Source organism: Hyperolius riggenbachi, chromosome 4 (assembly GCF_040937935.1).
Source record: "Hyperolius riggenbachi isolate aHypRig1 chromosome 4, aHypRig1.pri, whole genome shotgun sequence".
In the NCBI taxonomy this organism is placed as follows: domain Eukaryota; kingdom Metazoa; phylum Chordata; class Amphibia; order Anura; family Hyperoliidae; genus Hyperolius; species Hyperolius riggenbachi.
Genome location: NC_090649.1, coordinates 45,555,789 through 45,580,640, shown reverse-complemented (window position 1 = coordinate 45,580,640; position 24,852 = coordinate 45,555,789). Strand labels below are relative to the sequence as shown.

The 24,852-nt window shown below is 42.0% G+C and overlaps 1 protein-coding gene across 2 annotated transcripts in view; it reads left to right on the top strand.

The window, feature by feature from the left end:
• Positions 1 to 13,357, top strand: part of LOC137571196 (cytochrome P450 2K1-like) — a 37,098-nt gene extending 23,741 nt beyond the window's left edge. For both annotated transcript variants that reach the window (XM_068280020.1, XM_068280021.1), the window contains 3 exons: positions 4,310 to 4,494; positions 10,877 to 11,018; positions 12,678 to 13,357. In XM_068280020.1, the coding sequence (XP_068136121.1) occupies positions 4,310 to 4,494; positions 10,877 to 11,018; positions 12,678 to 12,859 (509 nt within the window). In that variant the 3' untranslated portion in view covers positions 12,860 to 13,357. The remainder of the gene's footprint in view (positions 1 to 4,309; positions 4,495 to 10,876; positions 11,019 to 12,677) is intronic.
• The last annotated feature ends 11,495 nt before the right edge of the window (positions 13,358 to 24,852 follow it).

The following is a 24,852-nucleotide window of genomic DNA, read 5'->3' as shown; positions in this document are numbered from 1 at the left end:
AGGGGTGACAAACAGCAATATGACAATACAGGAATACAAGAACACCAGATCACACAGCACAGTATGAGTACAAGGTAATGCTTAGTCAGTCACTGGATGGGAGCATGGAGTTAGGCAAGTTAGGTTCACTCAAATGCATAGCATGGGTGCACAGTAATAGAGGTGCATGATCAGGTAGGACACAAAAGGAGTGAGGACCCTGCCCAAAGGCTTACAATCTAGAGGGAGAGGTAGGGACACGAGAGGTAGGGGACCAGAGTTCGGCTGGGTTTAGAGCAATAGTGAGGGGTGGTAGGCAAGAGTGAAAAGGTGAGTTTATATCCTGTGTGTGGTGCACTACAAGTGCCTGCATAGCTTGTATGTGATGCACTACATGTCAGCACAGACTGTGTGTGAGGCACTACAACTAGCTATACTGGGCACTATACTAGCTATACTGGGGCACTACCTACCTATACTGTAACTGGGCACTATACTACCCATACTGGGGCACTACCTACCCATACTGGGCACTATACTAGCTATACTGGGCACTATACTAGCTATACTGGGGCACTACCTACCTATACTGTAACTGGGCACTATACTACCCATACTGGGGCACTACCTACCCATACTGGGCACTATACTAGCTATACTGGGCACTATACTAGCTATACTAGGGCACTACCTACCCATACTGGGCACTATATTAGCTACGGGCACTACCTAGCTGTACTGGGCACTATACTAGCTATACTGGGGCACTACCTAGCTATACTGGGCACTATACTAGCTATACTGGGGCACTACCTACCTATACTGGGCACTACTGCTAACTTCCTGTACATTTGGCTCCACCCATAACCACGCTCACATTTATTATGTGGCCATGCCCCTTTTTTGGCACGGCGCAGCCTTCACCTTAGGGGGCGCATTAATAGTCTTTGTCCCCGGGCGCTGAAAGCCCTAGCTACGCCTCTGTTGGGGCTCCATCCCTCGCATAACAATTTGGGGCTGAGTGCTGTACAGATGCATTGCTAGCCTAGAGGCTAATAAAATCTTTCTTCTCCTTGATTTACATTCTGACATTTATCACATGGTGACATTTTTACTCCATGCAGGTGATGTCACTGGAAGGAGATGCTGCTTACTTTTTTGGCAATTGGAAACAGCTGTAATTTCCCACAATGCAGCGAGGTTCTTAGACAGTAAACTGCCAGGAAAATGGTCCTCACAGTCTCCTGTGGGAGGGGTTTCACCACAATATCAGCCATACAGCGCCCCCTGATGATCCGTTTGAGAAAAGGAATAGATTTCTCATGGGAAAGGGGGTATCAGCTACTGATTGGGATGAAGTTTAATTCTTGGTCACGATTTCTCTTTAACAGATGAAACTCTGTGGTGTTTATAAAGAATTTAGTTTCCCTAAGAAGATGAACAGCAATGACTAGTGATCATAATAAAAGGGATAATATACAATAGGATAAACAAGCTGAAAATCAAGAAGGACAACACAACTGACAGCGAGAACATGAGAATTCTACTAATACTAAGAAGTAGGGATGGGACGAATCCACAATTTCTTCAAACTCGAATACAAATCCGAATCTAAAAAGGTTCTCGAATATCTCAAACCTTTCGAATCATGAATCTAACGAATCCTGCACATAAGAATTGTGCGATCTGTGGTATATTTGCCGGCAGTATAGGTACCCAGGCATAGGTAGCGAGGTAAAGGTGCCTTCAGTATAGCTAGCTAGGTATGGGTGCCTTCAATATGGGTAGCTTTCAGTATAGGTAGCAAGGTATAGGGGCCTTCAGTATAGGTAGCAGGATATATGGGCCTTCAGTATAGGTAGCAGGGTGCTTGGGCCTTCAGTATAGGTAGCAGGGTATAGGGGCCTTCAGTATAGGTAGCAAGGTATAGGTGCCTTTAGTATAGGTAGCAGGGTATATGTGCCTTCAGTATAGGTAGCAGGGTATATGTGCCTTCAGTATAGGTAGCAGGGTATAGGGACCTTCAGTATAGGTAGCAGGGTATATGGGCCTTCAGTATAGGTAGCAGGGTATATGGGCCTTCAGTATAGGTAGCAGGGTATATGGGCCTTCAGTATAGGTAGCAGGGTATATGGGCCTTCAGTATAGGTAGCAGGGTATATGGGCCTTCAGTATAGGTAGCAGGGTAAACAAGCCTTCAGTATAGGTAGCAAGATATATGTGCCTTCAGTATAGGTAGCAGGGTATATGTGCCTTCAGTATAGGTAGCAAGGTATATGTGCCTTCAGTATAGGTAGCAGGGTATAGGGGCCTTCAGTATAGGGAGCAGGGTATATGTGCCTTCAGTATAGGGAGCAGGGTATATGTGCCTTCAGTATAGGGAGCAGGGTATATGTGCCTTCAGTATAGGGAGCAGGGTATATGTGCCTTCAGTATAGGTAGCAAGGTATATGGGCCTTCAGTATAGGTAGCAGAGTATATGTGCCTTTAGTATAAGTAGCAAGATATATGTGCCTTCAGTATAGGTAGCAGGGTGTATGGGCCTTCAGTATAGGTAGCAGGGTATAGGGGCCTTCAGTATAGGTAGCAGGGTATATGTGCCTTCAGTATAGGTAGCAAGGTATATGTGCCTTCAGTATTGGTAGCAGGGTATATGTGCCTTCAGTATAGGTAGCAGGGTATATGTGCCTTCAGTATAGGTAGCAAGGTATATGGGCCTTCAGTATAGGTAGCAGAGTATATGTGCCGTCAGTATAGGTAGCAAGGTATATGGGCCTTCAGTATAGGTAGCAGAGTATATGTGCCGTCAGTATAGGTAGCAAGGTATATGGGCCTTCAGTATAGGTAGCAGGGTATAGGGGCCTTCAGTATCGGTAGCAATGTACGTGTACCTTCAGTATCGTTAGCAAGGTACGTGTGCCTTCAGTATCCGTAGCAGGGTATAGGGGCCTTCAGTATAGGTAGCAAGGTATATGTGCCTTCAGTATAGGTAGGTAGTTATAGGGGCCTGCAGTATAGGTAGGTAAAGAGGCCTTCAGTATAGGTAGCAGGGTATAGGGGCCTTCAGTATAGGTAGCAGGGTATATGGGCCTTTAGTATAGGAAGCAAGGTATATGTGCCTTCAGTATAGGTAGCAGGGTATAGGGGCCTTCAGTATAGGTAGCAAGGTACATGTGCCTTCAGTATAGGTAGGTAGCTAGGTATAGGGGCCTTCAGTATAGGTTGCAAGGTATATGTGCCTTCAGTATAGGTAGGTAGGTATAGGGGCCTTCAGTATAGGTAGTTAGGTACATGTGCCTTCAGTATAGGTAGGTAGGTAGGTAAAGGAGCCTTCAGTATAGGTAGCAGGGTATAGGGCCTTCAGTATAGATAGGTATGTAGGTAGGTATAGGGGCCTTCACGTAGGTAGATAGGTATATGGGGCCTTCATGTAGGTAGGTAGGTATAGGGGCCTTTAGGTAGGTAGCCCTGTGCTCCCCCAACCCCCTACGGCCTCCTCTGTCCCCCTACGCCTCCTCCGCTCGCCCTCCCCCTCATAAATAAGTACCCACTCACCTTTCCCGTGGAGCGCAGAGCGGCAGACCTCTTCCTTACTTCCCTGTTCCCCCTACTGGCCGGGCCGACTTTTACTGATGATGTAATATAGTAAAAGCCGGTCACTAGGGGGAACAAGGAAGTCGACGAGAGGTCTGCCGCTCTGCACTCCACTCTGGATAGGTGAGCTGATACTATTTTAACTATGCGGGGGACGACCGGAGGAGGCACGGGGGACGCAGCATCGGGATTCGGCAGATTCTGTGAGCGGTAAATAGCGGTGGGATTTGAATCCATGAATCTCGGATATTTCCCAATATTCGAGGTATTCGTGAATTCGCCGGATTCATCGTTCCATCCCTACTAAGAAGAAAAGAGCCCCCCAATCAATTAATTATAAGTTACAATTGCAGATAGTGCAACCCGTATGCTCAAGAGGAAAATGTATACTTTTTCCAACCCTATGCCAACTTTCTTGTTTACCTATCTAAGTGCTATAGTGCCTGTCCCACTCCAGCCCTCTATTCTGTGTGTCACTTGTACAGCAATTCCTCTCTTTCACGCAAAGCTCCTTTGAGCAGAATATGGTGGTCCCAATTCTCAGCCTTTTATTTTCAGGGCCTGATAACACTCCTCCACATTTTTTCCCAGGAAGTGGCACTGATTGCCTGGGGACGGGGCAGAACTGCTGGTGTATGGCTAGGATCTAACATGGAGGATCTTGAGAATAAAACAGCAATAACAGTAACAAATTGTTAAGTAATATTGTATAATACTTTTGCCTTATGACTTCCAGAAAAGGTCCATAAAGAGATTGCAAGTGTTATTGGAACAGCACAACCTACGTACAGCCACCGGCTGCAGATGCCATATACCAATGCCGTCATACATGAGATCCAGAGAATGGCTGACATCGTTCCCCTCAGTCTGCCACATGAGACAACCAGAGATGTGATGTTTAGAGGATTTTTTATTCCAAAGGTATAGCCTGACATCGTAATCTAACATAGGGATTACAACAAGACACTCCATGGATAGAGATATTTAGATCTGCTTCTTCTCATGTTAGACATCAAGATGCCCTCAGACAGCTCTGAGAAGGGGTGGAGTGGGGCAGAACTTTTATTGAGAAGTTGAGATCTAAACAGTATAGGCCTGTACTGATGATCATAATTTGATATTTACATCCTCTGTCTGTAGGGGTACCTCAAGGCTCTGTCCTCGGTCCCCTCCTCTTTTCCATCTACATGCACGGTCTTGGTAACTTTATCAACTCATTTGATTTTCAATACCACCTATATGCAGATGATACACAACTGTTCCTCTCGGCCCCAGACCTTAACTCCCTCCTCACACGTGTTCCCGACTGCCTGTCCACTATATCCTCTTTCATGTCCTCTCGCTTCTTAAAACTTAATATGAATAAAACTAAACTAATAGTCTTTCCACCATCCCTGTCCACCTCTTTGCCTGATATTACAATAAATGTTAACAGCACGTCTATAACTTCAGTTCCCAAAGCACGGTGCTTAGGGGTAATATTTGATTCTTCTCTCTCATTTATTCCTCACATTAACTCCCTAACCAGCTCCTGTCATCTCCAACTCAAACACATAGCACGTATCTGACCTTTTCTCTCTCATGACACAACCAAAATGTTAGTACATGCTCCTATTATATCTTGATTGAACTATTGCAATATATTGCTTGGTGGACTTCCAACTAACCGACTAGCACCCCTCCAATCTGTACTGAACTCTAATGCTCGTCTCATTTATCTCTCCTCTCGCTCTTCTTCTGCTGCTCCTCTCTGTCAAGCTCTTCACTGGCTACCAATTAACCAAAGGATTCAGTTCAAACTCTTAACCCTAATGTAACGATCGGTGACAGCACACAGAGAGAATCTGATTATTGGTGATCTGCAGTATCACCAAGAATACAGATATATACCTGATTATTGATGATCTGCAGAATCACCAATAATCCAAGTATAACTAACCTCTGTACACCTATATAGTGTGAGTGTTTGGTGCAACAGTAATGACTTTGAGTGGGACCACCCGAGGAGCAGGTGGTCCTTGGCAGTATGGGAAATACCTCCCTCTGGGAAGTGCAAAAGCTTTCAGCAGCCTGAGACATCCAAAGGGGTGGAACCCCAGGCTGCATAACAGGAAGGACCTGTGGCTGAGTGACACCTAGAAGGTGGGTGTCACCAGCAGGTCTGGAGACTATCTCTCAATGGAAAGAGATAGCTCTCAAGGTCAGGCAAGCCAGGTCGGCAACACACGGGCAGACAAGGTACAGAGACAGAAGGCTGATTCGGTAACCAAGGGCAGGGTTGGCAACAGGTAATCAGATATGCGTAGGTACCGAATCAGAAAGCAGAGGGATAGTCAGAAATGCAATAGGTCATAACAGATATCAAACAATGCCTAGTCTTGGGTGTGAGGTCCGTGGTCTCGACACCCTGGAACTAGTCTGAAGTATAACACGATAACACAGAATCCCTAGTCTTGGGTGTGAGGTCCGTGGTCTCAACACCCTGGAACTAGTCTGAAGTATAACACAATGATAACACAGAAGTAATCTGGATCAGTGTGAATTCCCAGGTCCTCCTGGTTCTAACACACTGTGGGACCTGACTATGGTCTGAGTGCTTTCACGTAAGTGTTCGCAACGGTAGACAACTTGAGACTGAGCAGCAGTAACTATATATAGAGCGGCGCTCTCCGGTGCCACCCATCACCGATTAACCAATAGCCACTTGCTCTGAGGTCAGCTGACCAACCTGGTCAGCTGATCCCTCCTCGATTGTCATAAAGGTTCTGCCTCTCAGCGCACGCAGCGTATTCCTCAACCTGTGTGAACTAACAGACCCAGCCACACCAGACGCATGCTGCTGCGTGCAAACCGCCACGCTGGATGCGGAATCAGCTGCCTTGCTGCCAGTACACGCGGCGGCTTTTCCGCGATCTATTACACCTAACCTATAAAGCTCTCCACAATCTCTCTCCCCTGTACATCTCCTCGCTAGTCTCCAGATACCAACCCAAACGCAGTCTCACATCTGCACACGAGCTTCTTTTATCCTCTTCTACAATTACCTCCTCACATTCACGTGTACAAGACTTCTCACGTACCTCACCTCTCCTCTGGAATGCCCTTCCACAGCACATCCGCCACTCTCCCACCTTTGAAATCTGTAAACGCTCTCTCAAAACCCACCTTTTCTGACAAGCATATTCTCTAGCGTAGGCCATGCACCCACTAAATAACCTAATTACGCACTGCCTGTACATATACTGTATACATCCCCACCTCTTGTTTCCACCCCATTCCTTTAGATTGTAAGCTCGCAAGGGCAGGGCTCTCACCCTTTTGTGTCATGGAATGTTATTATTTTAATTGCTTGCACTCTTAGACATTTAAACATTTTAGTCATCATGTTAAATAAATGTGCTATTGTAATCAGCAGTTCTGTATTTTGTATCAGTGTTCATATTTGATGTACCGGTATATCATTGTCTGTATCATTATGTATCCCTTGTTTGTTTGGCGCTTTATAAATAAATAATAATAATAATAATTGCAATTAAACGAAATCTCACATAAAATTTCAAAATTATAGCCATAAGTAATTACGATTTAGAAGTTCAATTGATTTTGCATAATCCATTTGTAATTTTGCACAATTATGCATAATTTTGCATAATTTCTCATGTAATTTCATGCTGTCTTTAAGGCCTTATTCACAGTGGAACGTTGTGTTGTAATGTGAAGTTAGTCACAATGCAGCATAACAACTCAACACAAAAAAAAATAACACACATTAACATCGCATTACCGTCGCATACAGTAGGTACAGTAAAGCATACAGACAATGAAAAGTATGCTTTCCTGAACCCAGTAACGTGTGTGCTTAAAGGTAATGCACTGCAAGCAGTGCATACTTATAACGCTACATGTTACAATGCGACGCCAACCTCGCACTGGGAACGTCCCATTGGATTAGCATTGCAATGCAGTAGGCTGCGTTGTAAGAGTTTATAACGCAGCTCCGCAACGTCCCACTGTGAATGAGGCCTAAAGGTTAATAACAAAACCCCCATACCACAAATGTTAAGGGGAATTGTGGGAACAAGTAAAAAACATATATTTTTAAAAGACCTTGTAGTTTGTGAAAAAAAATGATTTTAAAAATTGAAAGAAAAAATGGTTTTCAAACTCAGCAAAATGTCATATTACTTTTTGAAAAAGTTTGAAAAACATTTTTTTCATTTGCATTTTTAAAAATCTATTTTCACAAAATTACATAGGGCTTGATTCACAAAGCGGTGCTAACCTACTTAGCACGTCTAAAGTCTTTAGACGTGCTAACCAGGGTGCCAAGTAGGTTAGCACCGAATTATCTCATTCAGAAATTCGGTGCTAACCTACTTAGCACCCTGGTTAGCATGTCTAAAGACTTTAGACGTGCTAAGTAGGTTAGCACCGCTTTGTGAATCAAGTCTTTTGACTTGTTCCTACTACTCCCCTTAACCTCTCGAGGACCAGTGGTTTATAACCCCTCCCAGTGAACATGCAATTTTTTTTACAATTCAGCACTTTTACAATTTTTTGCTCGGTCATACAACTGAGCACCAAATTAATTTTACCTCCTTTTCTTGCCACTAATAGAGCTTTATTTTGTTGGTCTCTGATTGCTGCTGCTATTTCTTTTCTTTTTTTTAGTAATTAAAATTTGTTTTTTAAATAAAAATCCCAATTTCTGTTCATTACCCCCCATCCCCTCAAGTGAGAGCATGTTCCCTGCTAAACCCACCGCACTTTGATGCCAGTCAATGTTAGGCGGTCCCCAGCGAGCCACTCTCCCACCTCCCATCAGCGTTAGGCTGTCGGGAGGTGGTTAAGATACGTAGCAATTTTGGTGCTGATAGGATGTGTGGGGGTTAAAGTCTGCACAAAATCATAGGAGAATTACGCAACATTTTGCGTAATTACGCAGATTTACGGTTCATGAGTATGGTTCTAAATTAAATGAATTGTGATTTCCCCCTCCCCCCCCCCCCCCCCCAAAAAAAAAATTGCATTGTGATATTCCAACCTAATTGTGAATTACGATGCAAAATTACAATAATGTGAGATTTGTGCTCATCACTATAGACCTGGGATTTCTGAAAGGTTACTGGACACACATCTGATAAAGCAAGCCTGCATAGCCCATGTTCAGAGGTTAGGTTTCAGAGAACCTTAGAGCATTCACATTAGTGACTCTTGTTAGGTGCGTGTGCCTTTTTCCTCTCCTACATACACCCCCTTCCTAAATGCTGCTTACTTATAGTAGATGATCAAAACATTGTTTCCTCTCAGAACACGACTATGTTTACATGTTTTAATTTTTGAGGGGCCACTATACCAAACAGTACACAGGTCTAACTGCCAGTAAGGGACCCCAAAGCAAACCCTACACTCTAGCACTGGCGAGCCGCACCAGGATTTTGGGCTGAAGGGGTGAATCCCCGACAGAGTTTTCTATCGCTTGGCAGGGTGAGGGGGCAGAGCTACGAGTGAAGAGGTGGAGCCATGCGTGAAGGGGTGGAGCCATTTGAGAAGGGGAGGAGCCGTGAGTTACTGAGGAGAAATGACCAGCGAGAGGGGAACAGCAAAGCCAAGCAAACCATTGTGCAGAGCGCACGCAGCCCGGGGGGGGGGGGGGGGCGTAGTTACTTCTCCAGGATCCACTTCCTCTGGATGATGCAGATGACAGAGGAGAGCCAAATATGAGGAAGATCGATCCTGGAGAGGTGAATTCTCCCTCTGCTGCAAACGCAGGGGTTGGGGCACCCTCTATACTTGGTGGGGGTCTCCTGGCTAGCTATACTGGGTGGAGGGGGTCATCTGTTTACCTGTACTGGGAAGAGGGGTCATCTGGCTAACTATAATGGGAGGTCATCAGGCTGCCTATACTGACACCCAGTGTCACCCTCCTCACTCAGTGTCACCCTCCTCCCTCTGTGTCACCCTCCCTACCCAGTGCTACCCACCTTCCACCTAGTGTTACCCTCCTCATCCACTGTAACCCTCCTCCCACCCACCTCCCAGTGTCACCCTCCTCCCACCCAGTGTCACCCTCCTCCCACTCAGTGTCACCCTCCCCACCTAGTGTCACCCTTCTCCCACCCAGTGTCACCCTCCCTACCCACTCAGTGTCACCCTCCCCACTCAGTGTCTCTCCTTCCACTCAGTGTCACCCTCCCTACCCAGTGTCACCCTCCCCACTCAGTGTCACCCTCCTCCTACCTAGTGTCACCCTCCTCCCCCCAGTGTCACCCTCCTCTCACCCAGTGTCACCCTCCTTTCACTCAGTGTCACCCTCCTCCCACTCAGTGTCACACTCCCTACCCACTCAGTGTCACCCTCCCCATTCAGTGTCACCCTCCTCCCCCCCCCCCAGTGTCACCCTTCTCTCACCCAATGTCTCCCTTCCCACTCAGTGTCACTCTCCCCACTCAATGTCACCCTCTTTCCACCCAGTGTCCCTGTCCCAGCAGAACCCAGTGTCACCCACCCATCCCACTTAGCAGCTCCATCCTACCCCACCAGCACCCAGTGGAGGGAATATTTGATGCATTTTTGTTTTGAGGTAAAATGTGCTGCATTTATTATTTGTGGGGTAATGTATATGTGTATTTCACACATGTCAGAGGTACTGTTTGCTGCAATTGACCTGTTTGCTGCATGGGAGGAAACATTTACTGCATTTTAACATGTGTGGGAGGTAATGTTTGCTGCATTTCATGGTTGCTGTATTTCATGTGTCATAGGTAATGTTTGCTTCATTGCATGTGTGGGAGGTAAAGTTTGCAGTAATTTATGTGTTGGAGGTAACTTTTGTTTCATTGCATGTATTGTAGGTGATGTTGCTGCATTTAATATTTAATGGTCATAGTGACTGCATTTACTACTTTTGGGTTATTTTTGCAGCATTTGGCATTTTGGGGGCTCATGATTACTAAATGGTATGCTAATAAATGAACCAAAAGAAATACTACAGGGAAATTGATATATTTTGCTGCATAATTGTGGTTTTGGAGGACACCTAGGGCACTACCCGGGTCTTGTCATGGCCACACCCATTTTTTTTACCATGTGCAATGCTCAAAGCAAAGCACACTCTCTCCTTTCCTTTTTTTTTTGGGGGGGGGGGGGGGGGGTCTGTAAATAATCCGCACTGGATGTCAAATACCCTAGCTATGCCACTGACTCTAGTACTGCCAAATGACACTGTTAGAAGCATCCACCATGTCTGTTGAGCATAAAACCTTGTCTATTTCAGTCACCAGTCATTTTGTGTTTATTCTAGGATACATATATAATCCCGCTATTATCATCGGTATTGCGAGACAAGACTCAGTTTGAAAAACCAGAGGAGTTCTACCCAAATCATTTTCTGGATTCCAAAGGAAATTTCCTAAAGAAAGATGCCTTCATGCCATTCTCTGCAGGTGCGTGTGTATTCCTATCTTCTGCTCTGGAGTAAAATCCCCAAGTCAGGTGAAGGTGCCATGAAGACATATGGCCTTCACTTGAAAACCAGTAAAGAAATTAATTATTTCAGCCCCCGGGTATTTTTCACCTTATGCATCAGTGCAATTTTCACCTCCCATTCATTCACCAATAACTTTATCACTAATTATCACAAAGATTTTATCTATATCTTGTTTTTTCCCCCACCAATTAGACTTTCTTTGGGTGGTACATTTTGCTGAGAAATATTTTTTTCGAAATGCATTTCAACAGGAATATTAAGAATTTTTTTTTTTTTTAAATCATTATTTCTCAGATTTTGTCCATTATAGCTTAAAAATAATACATGCTACCTTAATTAAAACCTACTGTATGTATTTATTTGCCCATTTTGTCCTGGTTATTATATTATTATTATTATATTATTCAAATTATGTCCCTGTCACAATGTATGGCTCCAATATTTTATTTGGAAATTAAGGTGCATTTTTTCAGTTTTGCATCCATCACTATTTACAAGCTTATAGTTTAAAAAAGGCTCGTAATATACCCTCTTCACATGCATATTAAAAAGTTAAGACCCTTAGGTAACTATTTATGTTTTTATTTTGTATTGTAATTTTTAGTTTTTTTCATAAAAAAAATTAATTTGGGTAATTTTTGGTGTGGGAGGTAAACAGTTATTTTAAATGTAATAATGCGTGTTTATTTTATTAAAAAAAATGTATGTAGATGTAGTTTTACTATTTGGTCACAAGATGGCCACAGTGAAATTTTTTATTTATTTTTTTTTTAGCCCTGGAAGCTTCCAGGAAGTACATGGAGAACCGGATCCTTTTTTTTTTTTCAGAGAGACTGCGGCTTCTGAAAATAAGATATCAGTCTTTCTGCGCACGGGAGCACGCCGCAGAACAGCAGCAGCCGCCTGGACGTGACAATCACATCCAGGTGGCATAAATGGTTAAAAAGAAAGTTATGAAAGGATGCACTGAGGGATTTTTATAATAATGTTGTTTTTATTTAAAGCAAACCTGTGAGCTTTGCAATGTACAAATTTAGATATCTATCCCAAGAAGGGGAATCCTGTAGGTCCTCCATATCTGTGCTCCTCCACTAGATCGTTGGGCATGCACAATAGCATTGACCTGATTGGGCTCAGCTTTGGAATGCAGAATTCTGATAAAAAATGTAAAATTTGGAACTCCTTGGAATTCAATTGCTCATCTCTAGTACAGATAGTCATATGATCCATTTGTCAGCGATGAGCTAAATTGGCAATATTCTTTTCCCATTCATTTTGTGAAAATAATGATAAATTGTTTTTTTGAGCAAAAATGCAATCGAAAATAAGTTTTGTTATGTTTGCATTTGTTGTGCTTTTTGTGAATTTTAGCAGTAAAATATTGTTTTTTCACTTTTTTGGGGTAAAAATGTTTGCGGTAAAATATCGTTTTCACATTTTTCATGCTAAAATATTGTTTTTCAAGTTTAAATGAAAAACATGACAATACAAGCTATTTTTTTCAAAAATTTTCTCAAACAAAAATAACATTTTCAATGTGAAAATGACTTTGGCAAAAATTAGCAAGCAACACTGCCATTCGTGACACTTCAAGTTCTCTCTTTTTTCATTTCAGGGCGGAGAGTCTGCGCAGGAGAAAATCTGGCTAGAATGGAACTTTTCATCTTTTTTACAAGCCTGTTACAGAAATTCACCTTTCATTTCCCTCCTGGCATCACCGATATGGATTTAACACCAGCAGCTGGTTTTACCAATATGCCAAAACAACACAATATATGTTCGGTGCTCCGTGTTTAATACAAGCAAAACGTTTTAAGGCATTATTGTAGTGACTATGGGCTCAGTAGGGTTTGTTTTTTTCTGTAGTGTGTAGAGCCCATTCACAATAGGCAAACACTTCCAACAATCTGTATCTGTCTGATTTCTATCACTTGCCCCTAATAGACATTACATCAGTTCTCAGCAGAGATCCAATCTAATATACCTCTCTTAGCTTTGTACTGCTGACTACACTACAAACTATGGAACCTCCCTCTCGTTCCATTACTTCCAATAGCCTTCACCCCATCCTTCCATACTCTCGCTATCCCGAAGAATGGCCTTTCCTGATCAATGATCAGTCGACAATACAATCAAGCATCAATTGAAGGGTCCTCCTTTGTTAAAGAGACTCTGTAACAAATTTTTCAGCCTTAGTTCTTCTATCCTATAAGTTCCTATGCCTGTTCTAATGTGCTCTGGCTTACTGCAGCCTTTCCTAATTGCACTGTCTCTGTAATAAATCAATGTATCTTTCCTCTGTCCTGTTTGTCGGGCTAAAGCTTGATTGTGTGGAATGTGCAGGGCTGCTTGTGATTGGTAGAAGCGATACACACCCTCTGCAGGCCCCCTGCATACTCTGAATGACTCACACACTATGCTTAGCTGAGCCTATTAGAAGCTGGTTAGTTTGTTTGTAAACACTGCCTAAAACTGGCAATTACAAGCCAGGATTGCAGCAGGGAGTGGCAGAAACAGCACAGAGGGGCACAGGAGAAAATAAGGAATAGAATGGTATGCTTTTTAATGTAAGAATATTAGAGTACAGATTCTCTTTAAATCAATTTTAATAAGCTTCAATTTTGCTATCACACTTAAGCCATTGGTCAGTTATTCACTTTTTCTCCTAGGAGTTTTTATCTTCTGTTTAAAATAACTTTTTAGCATTGGAATAAAAAAATTAAAAAAAAACTAAAAAAGTAGGCAAAAAGATACTATCAAAATTAGTTGCATAAATACAATACACAAATACATGTTTTTTTAATATAAAATCAAATACTGACTGAGTGCTCTGATTCATTTCAAGATATACTGTCAATCTATAATTACTGTTATAAAGGGTTCAGACTCAGCTATGCCGGATTTATATGATAGCAATGCTTTAAAGACTTGTCCTTTACTGAGTTAGCAATCATGCAAAAGGCAAGAACAGCTCAGGGTTTTGGCAATCTTTTAAATATTAACAAATTTCTTTCTTTCTCTTTCATGACGTATTTCTCATAATGTCTCTCTGCTAATTAGTTTGGAATGTGTCTGTCCTTTTGCAGAAATGAAGCCATTTTGACCCAGCAAAACTGTAATTTAAAGTATTTAAAGAGACACTGAAGCGAAAAAAAATTATGATATTATGATTTGTATGTGTAGTGCAGCTAAGAAATAAAACATTAAGATCAGATACATCAGTGTAATTGTTTCCAGTACAGGAAGAGTTAAGAAACTTCAGTTGTTATCTCTATGCAAACAAGCCATTAACTCTCCGACTAAATAAAGGTGCCCATACACTCGTCAGATTGGCAGCAGATAGATAAGAAATGCATCTGATGGTCTATCTGATGCGTTTTTAGAACATTTTTTACCAGGATAGAATTCCAACAGATTTCAGTTTGAAATCTATTGAAATTCGATCTGATGGCATTTTTTTGCCATCAGATTTCCATTAAGGCCAATGCAAACTGATAAGCAATCTCTTCAGATCGACCTAAATTTTCCACCCTGCAAGTTCGATGGAAATCCATCGAAATCGATCGAAATCGGCCATCGATCGGTCGATTGGCCAACCGATTTGCGATCGATCGATCGGGATCGATCGGTCGGCCAGAAAATCGGCTGAGTGTATGGGCTGCTTTAGTTTAGTCGTGGAGAGGGCTGTTATCTGACTTTTATTATCTCAACTGTTTTCTTTTCCTCTGCTAGAGGAGAGGTCATTAGTGCACAGACTGCTCTGAAAGACTCATTTTGAATGCTGAATGTTGTGTAATCTGCACATATTATAGAATGATGCAATGTTAGAAAAAACACTATATACCTGAAAATAAAAATATGAGAATATTTTCTTTGCTGCTAATCTTCTAGTAATTATTCATAGTACACAATCAATTCACTATATCATATTTTTTTTTTCGCTTCAGTGTCTCTTTAAATACACTGTAACTATTATTATATAATAATCAAATATCAAATATATTTACTAATAATTTATCAAATAATTTAATTATATAATTGTTTTCTAAAGAAGAGGTAAAATATTAACTATATATTTTATAAAGATTATAAAAACCGCTAGGTGGCATCATTGTTCTAAATTAAGACCATATAAGACAATAGAAAAAAAAAACATTGATAAGTTTATTGTTGACATTCCAGAGGACATTCATAGCCAAAACATATTAAATGTGTTTCAAACTTTGCCTGCAGAATCCAGCATTTAAAGAGAGTCTGAAGCGAGAATCGTCATGAGAATAGATCTCGCTTCAGACCTCATAGCTAGGTCATGCGTGCCCCTGCTAAAACGCCGCTATAGCGCGGCTTAACGGGGGTCCCTGTCCCCCCAAACCCCCTCCGTGCAGCGGGGGAGCGCTTCCTGGTTGGGGCAGGGCTAACCGCCGCAGCCCTGCCCCATGCGCGTCTGTCAGACGCGTATCTCCGCCTCTCCCCCGCCCCTCTCAGTCTTCCTTCACTGAGAGGGGCGGGGGAGAGGCGGCGATAGATAGACGCGCTGGGAGGCAGTGCTGCAGCCGTTAGCCCTGCCTCCAGGAAGAGTTTTCCCTACGACCATTTTACGACCAACATTTGCAGGGGGTGGGTTGGGGGTGAAGGGACCCCCGTTAAGCCGCGGGATAGCGGCGTTTTAGCAGGGGCACACGTGCCCCTGCTATATATAAGACCTGAAGCGAGATTTAGTCTCGCTTCAGTGTCTCTTTAAATGTATTTCAAAGTTATAAATTATATTATATGTAATTATAGGGTTTAACAATAATTATTTCTTTCTTTAGAAGGGATTTATTGATTATTCATAATATTTATATGTAATCTAACAAAGCTTATATGCTTGCTGCAGTAATATGATTTTTAAACTTCTTTCCTTCAGTCCTTATGTTTAAATAGTTTTTATTGGGGTTTTTGAAAAATAAAATAAGCAGTACAGCCAAGTAGGCAGTTGTATACATTTGTCTATAAAAATGTTCACATTGGTAACAGTAACATAGCTTTTATAACGGCCGTTGAGAACAGTTTTCCAGAACAAACAGTATTCATACTGATAATAACACTTGTTTATATGTCATGCGTATTGGTGTACGTAAAACAAGTATTCACGCAACATATCTACGCTAATCCTGTTACTAGATATATGTTTCATAGTAAGAAGAATTTTATGATACTTCCACAGATAAAGGATTAATTGACTATGTTGTTTTGAGATTACCTATAATTAGAATGGAGCAGATCTCCCTAAGAGTTGGGGGACCAAAACCACCCTGCTGAACTCTCAGGGGTCGCGTCCATCTCAATAAGTCAAAGCATAGGAATCTGTGTTTCCGGTTTTTCTTTCAGTCCTTATAACCTTGGCATTTCAGCAATGCTTATAATATGAACAAAATGTTCTAGCTTTAAAATAAAAACAATCTTATGAAAGTTTCACTGCCGCAAATGAACATTTTCATCAGATAAAAAGTCGTAGATTAATATTTAAAGTGGCACCCTATCTTTACAGTTTACAGTGAAATTTGCATATTAAAACGTGTAATGAACTAAAACAAATACATATGGCAGCTTTTCTTTCATGAACAAACCACAAGAATTCTGACAATTTTATCACAAAAATGTGTGTGTGTGTGTGTGTGTATATATATATATATATATATATATATATATATATATATATATATATATATATATATATATATATATATATATATATATATATATATATATATATATATATATATATATATATATATATATATATATATATATATATATATATACGCACGCACACACACACACACTGGGATGCAAAAGTTTGGGCAATGTTGATAATCGTCATGATTTTCCTGTATAAATCGTTGGTTGTTACGATAAAAAAGTCAGTTAAATAAATCATATTGGGGGGACACACAGTGATATATGAGAACAGAAATGAAGTTTATTGCATTTACAGAAAGTGTGCAATAATTGTTTAAATAAAATTAGAATATTGTATAATATATATATATATATATATATATATATATATATATATATATATATATATATATATATATATGTGTGTGTGATAACAATAGTTATATATATACACTGAGGGGCTGCAGCACACAACAGGAAAACAGTGACAGGGGCACTTGGCTACGCTTTAACGCGTTTAAGCTCCAGTGCTGCGTGCATGCTTTGCATAGTATTGCATAAAATTTGGTTTGTGCTGCTCATCCCCTGATATATATTATTTTCCCCTGTGAGCGTGCATAACCACGCCCACCTCTAGCACAGTTAAGCATATAAATGAGCGGTGCTCATAGTTCAGTCAGTAGCTAGTAGAAGGTGAGGTGTTTTTAATTTCATTTCTCCCATTTAGCTGACCCCTGGGCTTTTGGCATGGTTCCCACTAGAACGCTGATGAATACTAGCATTTTTGCCTGGTTAGAGTAGGACTCACCAGATCGGGGACACTTTGGCGCAGTTGGTGAGCTTAAGCGCGTTAAAGCGTGACCAAGAGTCACTGTTTTCCTGTTGAGTGCTGCAGCCCCTCTGTATTTATATATTTCTGATGGAGATTGGGGTTCTCCAGTGCTGCGTGCATGCTTTGCATAGTATTGCATAAAATTCGGTTTGTGCTGCTAATCCCCTGACATACGCATATATATATATATATATATATATATATATATATATATATATATATATATATATATATATATATATATATATATATATATATATAGTGTCAACATTCATCCGTGTACATCAATGGGCATACTGTATTTTTTGGACTATAAAATGCTCCGGACTAGATACACTCAGAGGACTAGTACCAAAGGAAAATAAATACACTAAGCCTGGTGGGTCTATGGTCCAGGGGCATCTTATGGGCCTCCCCCCCCCCCCAATTATTATGTTCCTCTGTGTACTCTGGTGTCTCCCTGTGTCCTCTATCCTTCAGTGTCCTCTGGTGTCTCCCTGTGTCCACTGTCCTCTCCTGTGTCCTCTGGACTTCCCCTGTGTCCCAAGTATCCCCGTCACATGTATCCTCAGTCCTCTGGTGTCTCTAGGTCCTCCTTTCTCTGTCCCCCTTCTGTCCTCTGGTCCCATGTGCCCCCTGTGTCCAGTGTATATACATACTTGCAGCCATGCCACCATCAATAGAAAGAAGCCACGCTGGTTTGTGGGCCATCTTCCAATCAGGTGAATTTTAAAGATGATTTAAACATGGATTGGACAAGGGCTCTGGCCTTTAATACAATTTAATAAAACAAAAAAATGCGGAAATGCTAATGAAGTATTTATGATACTTAATTAAGAGAGAAAGCAAAATGGACAATGATGCACAAACAATCCAGCTTGCATAAAGAGTGAGAAGCTCCCTCCTGCCCCACTCTCTTGTGCCCATTTGAAAAAAGATGGCTGCCCTTTGCAAAGTGATCAGTTTAGGCCCCTTTTAATTTTTTCAGTCCAATGGGTTTATCAATTAGAATGCTTTAATGAATGATCCCATCACAGAGTGTTTGGGCAACTTTACAGGCTGGGATCACAGAGTACACAGGCTGGGAGACACCAGAGTACACAGAGATTGTAGAACATAAAGCTGTACTTCTCGTCTGATATTTTCACTCCATTTATTAATACACTTTAAGCTCTGTACGGACTGTAGTCGTCATCTCCTGAGAGAATTATTGAGGGTCACTTTAGAGGACTGCAGCCTGGGCTTTAAGGATGTTCGTAAATGTCCATTTCCAATTCCAAATTCTGATTTCCGCCAATGCCAATTGCCGATTCCTGTTTTTCAATTTTTCAGTTTTTCCAATTTCTGTTTTTCTAGTTTTCTGATTTCTAGGTTTTTAATTTCGGACGCTCCGTTTTTTAGATTTCTAATTTTCCAATTTCTGAAGAGTATTTTATTTGTCATTTTTTTGCATCGGAGAATGCAAAAAAATGACAAAAATATCTTAAATTGGCAAATTGAATCTTGTTGTGATTGTTCTAAATGTACCACAGTAATGTGATTTTTTGCAGAAAAGTTATACATTCTCTGATTGGTCCAATGCTTCCGAGTTCAGTGATTGGGCTAAAATGACCGAGTTGCGGTAAGTCAGACACCTGTGGAATGCTGATTTTCTAACAGAAATGTGGACATTTAAATGTCTTGTTCAACCTCTTTGTCCATCTGTGTTGCTACAGAAAAAAGTTATGCTATTTAAACGGGTAGACTGTGCACAGGTACTTTGTAAGGGCCCATTCTCACTTGGGTGATTAGCGGGCGATTCCTGCAAATCGTTGAAGCGCTAGCACTAATGCAATAAAATCACCTGTACAAAACGTTAGCTCCAAGAGCTACCATTTTGCGACTCATAAGTGTGAATGGGACCTAATTCCTCCATACACCAGATACAATTGATATAGATAAGATAACAAGTGTATTGATATAAATATAAAGTTATATAAAGACGAGTCTTCCCACTGTCAACAAACAGAGTGCAGATGCCTTGCAATCCTTCCTTAAGGTGCATACACACATCAGACTATAGTCTTTGGAAAATGAAAGATTACAGACCAATCTTACCACCCTTCATGTAGTATGAGAGCCATACTCTACACAGTCTTTTCTATGGAGCTGAACTCCTCATCAGAAAAAAATCTTTGCAAGATGCTGGACACACAGATGCTGTACAGACACAAAAGATCAGTATCTGCAAAAGATCTGTTCCTGCCAAACATCCATTCCTGCAAATTGCAATGATAGTCTATGAGATCTGCAGATCATCATACACACATGATTTAACTGACATTCATCTGCAGATCAAGCAATCATCCGCAGATCTGAAAATCCATCCTGGTGGATCTGATCTGTAGATGAATGTCAGTTAAATCATGTGTGTATGATGATCTGCAGATCTCATAGACCATCATTGCAATTTGCAGGAATGGATTTTTGGCAGGAACAGATCTTTTGCAGATACTGATCTTTTGTGTCTGTACAGCATCTGTGTGTGCAGCATCTTGCAAAGATTTTTTTCTGATGGGGAGTTCAGCTCCATAGAAAAGACTGTGTAGAGTATGGCTCTCATACTACATGAAGGGTGGTAAGATTGGTCTGTGATCTTTCATTTTCCAAAGACTATAGTCTGATGTGTGTATGTGGCCTTAGGCCTGGGACCCACTAGCAGCTTTTTCTAAGCGCTAGTGATTTGAAAAGTTCTAGCTAATGCAATGCTATGGGAGATTTCCTAAAAAGCACATCCCTCAATTAGGATCACACCCATAGCATTACAATATGAAGAGCTTTTCAAATCAGAATCACTCAGAAAAGGCTTAGAAAAGCAATGCTAGTGGGTTCCAGGCTCTAATTTAAGTTCAAAAGTTTCTACTGATCCCTATAGCTCTGGCAGATAATTTAGGGACAGGGTCTGCTGACATGATTGTCAGTTGGGCAGTGAACCCTTTGAACCCACATGGGTGCACCGGGTGCTTGGCTAGGTGAGGGTGACAGGTGCAGGCAGGTGGGGAGAGACAGCAGCGGAGCCGGCAGCTTCACGTCCTGCTCAGGACACATTCTCTGCTATACTAACTGTTCATGATATCATCCGGTTCTTTTTAATGAATCTGCTCTTTTTTTTATGAATCGGCTCATTTTACTTTGAAACTTTAAAATTGATTTTCTCAAAAAGTATAAGGTCTTTTTGAAAAAATGTTTTTCCTCTTGTTCCCACTGTTCTTCTTAACATTCCCAGTAATTTTGGTGTTGCTAGCTTTTAAAGGGGCTTTGCTATTAACCGTTAAAGTCGGCGGCCATTAACCACTTTACCACCAGGCGTACGGATTTCTCCATCCCTTTTTCCACCCTGTTACCAAGGGACGGAGAAATCCGTACCTGACGGCGCTCCTGCCGCTGTCCGCGCTCCCGCTCACTCGTCCGCACGCCCCCGTGCTCGTTCACGCCACCGCCCGCTCGCCCGGAGATCAATGAATGGGAAAAACCTTTCCCGATTGTTGATCTAAGCCCCCCCGCAATGATCAGCTGCTTCTACGAGAAGCAGCACAATCATTGTGAAAAAAAAGTTGCTCAGCCTCCCTGAACTTCCTGCAAGCGTACTTCCTGTACGCTTGCAGGTTGCATAAACAAAAACTCACTGTGGCCATCTTGTGGCCAAATAGTAAAACTACACCCTAAAGCATTTTTCACATACAAATACATTAGCTATACATTAAAAATTAACTCATTACCTCCCACACTTCCTAATTTTTTTTTTTGTAATAAAAAAAAAAATACAATTAAAAAAGTACATAAATAGTTACCTTAGGGACTGAACTTTTTAAATATTTATGTCAAGAGGGTATAAAACTGTTACTTTATAAACTATGGGCTTGTAATTAGGGATGGACGCAAAACTGAAAACATTTCCAAATAAAATATTGGCGCCAAACATTGTGATAGGGACATAATTTAAACGGTTTTATAACCGGCAAAAATGGGCAAATAAATGTCATGGGTTTTAATTACAGTAGCATGCATTATTTAAAAACTATAAAGGCCGAAAACTGAAAAATAATACATTTTTTCCCACATTTTTTCCTATTTTCCCATTAAAACACATTTAGAATAAAATAATTATTTGCATAATGTCCCACCTAAAGAAAGCCTAATTGGTGGCAAAAAGAACAAGATATAGTTTATTTCATTATGATAAGTAATTATAAAGTTATAGACGAATGAATATCACAAAAAAAAGACACAGGAAGGCTTCTATATACTTATTATATCTACTGTGGGATGGCTGAAAATTAAATGTTTCATGGTAGTGGTTCTTTATTGCACTTGCAAAAAACTTCATAAAAGGTGCAACAAGGGAAAAAAAATGTCCTTTTGGGCCCATTTACACTAAAACATTTAGCTGGTGATTTTGGCAAAATGCTCAAGCACTAGCGTTTCTTAAAGTGCTACTGCAATAATACCCTAAGGGCCCGTTTTCTCTTGGGTGATTTGCATTAATCGCCAGCGATTAATGCAAATCGCCAAATGCAAATGTGTAGCCTGCACCATTTTCAGGCGATTTCCCAGCGATCGCGTTTCAGTGCTATAGAAGCACTGAATGGCGATTTTTTTCACGTTTAACGCAAAAAAAAAATTGCCATATCAAAACGCTAGGAAGTGTGAATGGGGCCTTACTCTTGCAGACTGACATTTAACCCTATCACTGCTGGTGTGAACACCTTTGCTCTGCCCGCATCCGAGCACCAATTGTGATATTCTGGGAGTTTTAACTCATTGGCAGAGTAGGTCAGCAGCATTAAGGGTCACAACATACCAGACAGTCAGTCTTTTTGGGGTAAAAATAAAACAATACAGCTTTATTGTCAGTCACAACAATGTCCAAAAACAGCAACACAAATCCACCACACTGGGTATTTATCACACTGCATGTACAGCACTCTGATTCTGTGTCAACCCTGGTTACTGCATACCACTCCTCTGTACTTTTAACAGCCACACCTGCTCTTCAGTGACACCCTGCCACGGGCCTAATGGCAGTCCTGGGCCACTCAGTCACCTTTCTAGACTTCTCCTGGATTACCAGAAATGGAGTCCAACTCCCTCCAGTACTTCTGCATCAGCAGCTTCACTGCTGCTACAGGCCTGGCAGCACTCTTGGCTGCACAGCCTTTCCGGAGCCTTCTTGCTCCACATAGAGCCCACTGAATTCTGGGTGATGCAGCCATTTATCCACATTCGCACAGGTGAATCCATTAACCCCTTCACTGCCAAACTCAGGCCTGTAATTGGAGGAGTGGTGTGTAAGGCCCACCCTTCTCCCAATACACACCAGCCCAGGATCCCAAACAAATCTACAGGATAATGTTGTCTCTAACCTGCAACAACAGTCATTATCCAGGACTTTTTCCTTCAAATCCAGGCCAGAACCAAGCAGACATCTTCTCTGACCATCACAGTGTGTATTAGGCTTTATAGTATTAGAGGCGGAGCATCAGCACAGAATTCAGGCAACCGGAACTGTTTATTAGAGAATGGCAACCTCCATATTCCTCTCACTTAGGCCAGTTTCACACCAGCAACCAGGGCCGGATTTGTACACTTTGCCATCCAAGGCCACTGTCATCAGCTGCCCCCCTTGGGTATTGGTAGCGAGATCACCCCTTCCCTCCAGTATAGGTTGCCAGATGACACCCCCCTTCCCTCTAGTATAGTTAGCCTGATGAGCCTTCCAGGATAGGTAGCCAGATGACTCCCTTAATCCCTCCCCCCCCTCCTTTTCAGTATAGGTAGCCAGCTCGCCTTCACACCTTAGCAGCCATCAGTGTCACTCATTTCTCTGCTCGTTTCCAGTGCAGAATCTTCCTGTAACAACTAGTAGCTCAGCGGCTGCCGACACGCAGGGGGTGTCTGCAGCCGCTTCCTTCCCTGGCTCGCAAGCATTCTCCGTTCCCTCGGCGTCTGGCACGCCAGGAACGGTCGGTTCTCTGACTCACAGGAGGTCTGTCTCGCGCAGGCGCGCGCGGAGACAGGACCTTTATGCTAGCAGAAGGCGCGTCAGCTGACCTGCCGGTCGGCTGACGTCAGGAATGACTCTCCGCCCTCGGATTGGCGGAAATCCGAGGTGGGAGTGGCTGAGAGTCTCCCTCTTCCTCATAAGCCTTCACTTGTCATTCGGTCTTCGTCTGCTGTCGTGAATACTTACGTGTTAGCGCTCAGACCTTAGACTAGATCCCAGGTGTTGAAACCAAGGACTTCACACCTAGACTAGGAATTGTTATATTGTTATTGATTACCTGTGTATGATTCTGGCTAAATCTCTGACCTTGCATCCTGTTTAACGTTTCTGTACTTCTGCCTATCTGACTAGTTGCTGAACCTCTGCCTGTTACCCGTTATCCCTTTGCCTCACGATTCTGTACTGATACTTACCTTGCCTGTCTGACCACTCTGTCCTCACCAGTGGGCTTAGCCTCTGGTGAGGGATTCTTAGTATCGAATCACCTGCTCCTCAGGTGATCCTTACTTGCAGTATTGTTTGTAACACCTGCTCCTCAGGTGTTCCCTAGACTGCAGTATAGTCTTAATCACCTACTCCTCAGGTGATCAGTGGTTGCAGTATTGTTTGTACACCTGCCCCTCAGGTGTCCACTAGACTGCAGTATAGTCTTAATCACCTGCTCCTCAGGTGATCATTAGTTGCAGTATTGTTTGTATCACCTGGTCCCCAGGTGATCACTAGGTTGCAGTATAGTCTGAATCACCCGCTCCTCGGGAGATTCCATCAGCATCACCAGTTGCTGGGGCTTGTTCTCTGTTACACTGTCTGTGTACTGATAGTACCTCACCAGCCCCTCTGGTGAGGTCTCGCCAAATTACTAAGTTACAGTCTGTGTATTATAGTACCTTACCAGTCCCTCTGGTAAGGTCTTGCAAAACTAATAAAGTTATGGTTGCACCAAGCACTACACTCTTAGCACCCTTTTAGCTATACTAGTATTATTGGTGATTCTGCAGATCACCACATAATCAGGTATAGCGTCTGTATTATGGGTGATTCTGCAGATCACCATATAATCAGACATCTGAGTTGCTGCACCCAACCGTTACACTTCCTTTTCTCCTGTGTCTCCAATGCTGCCCAAGTCCATAGCCGTCGCTCACAATGAAAACCTGCACAGAGAGAAAGGTGGCTGCTGCAGAGGCAGAGTACCTCGCTCATGCACTCACCTGATCTTCCTGCACTGTACAGCACTGTGCAAGATGTGAGCGC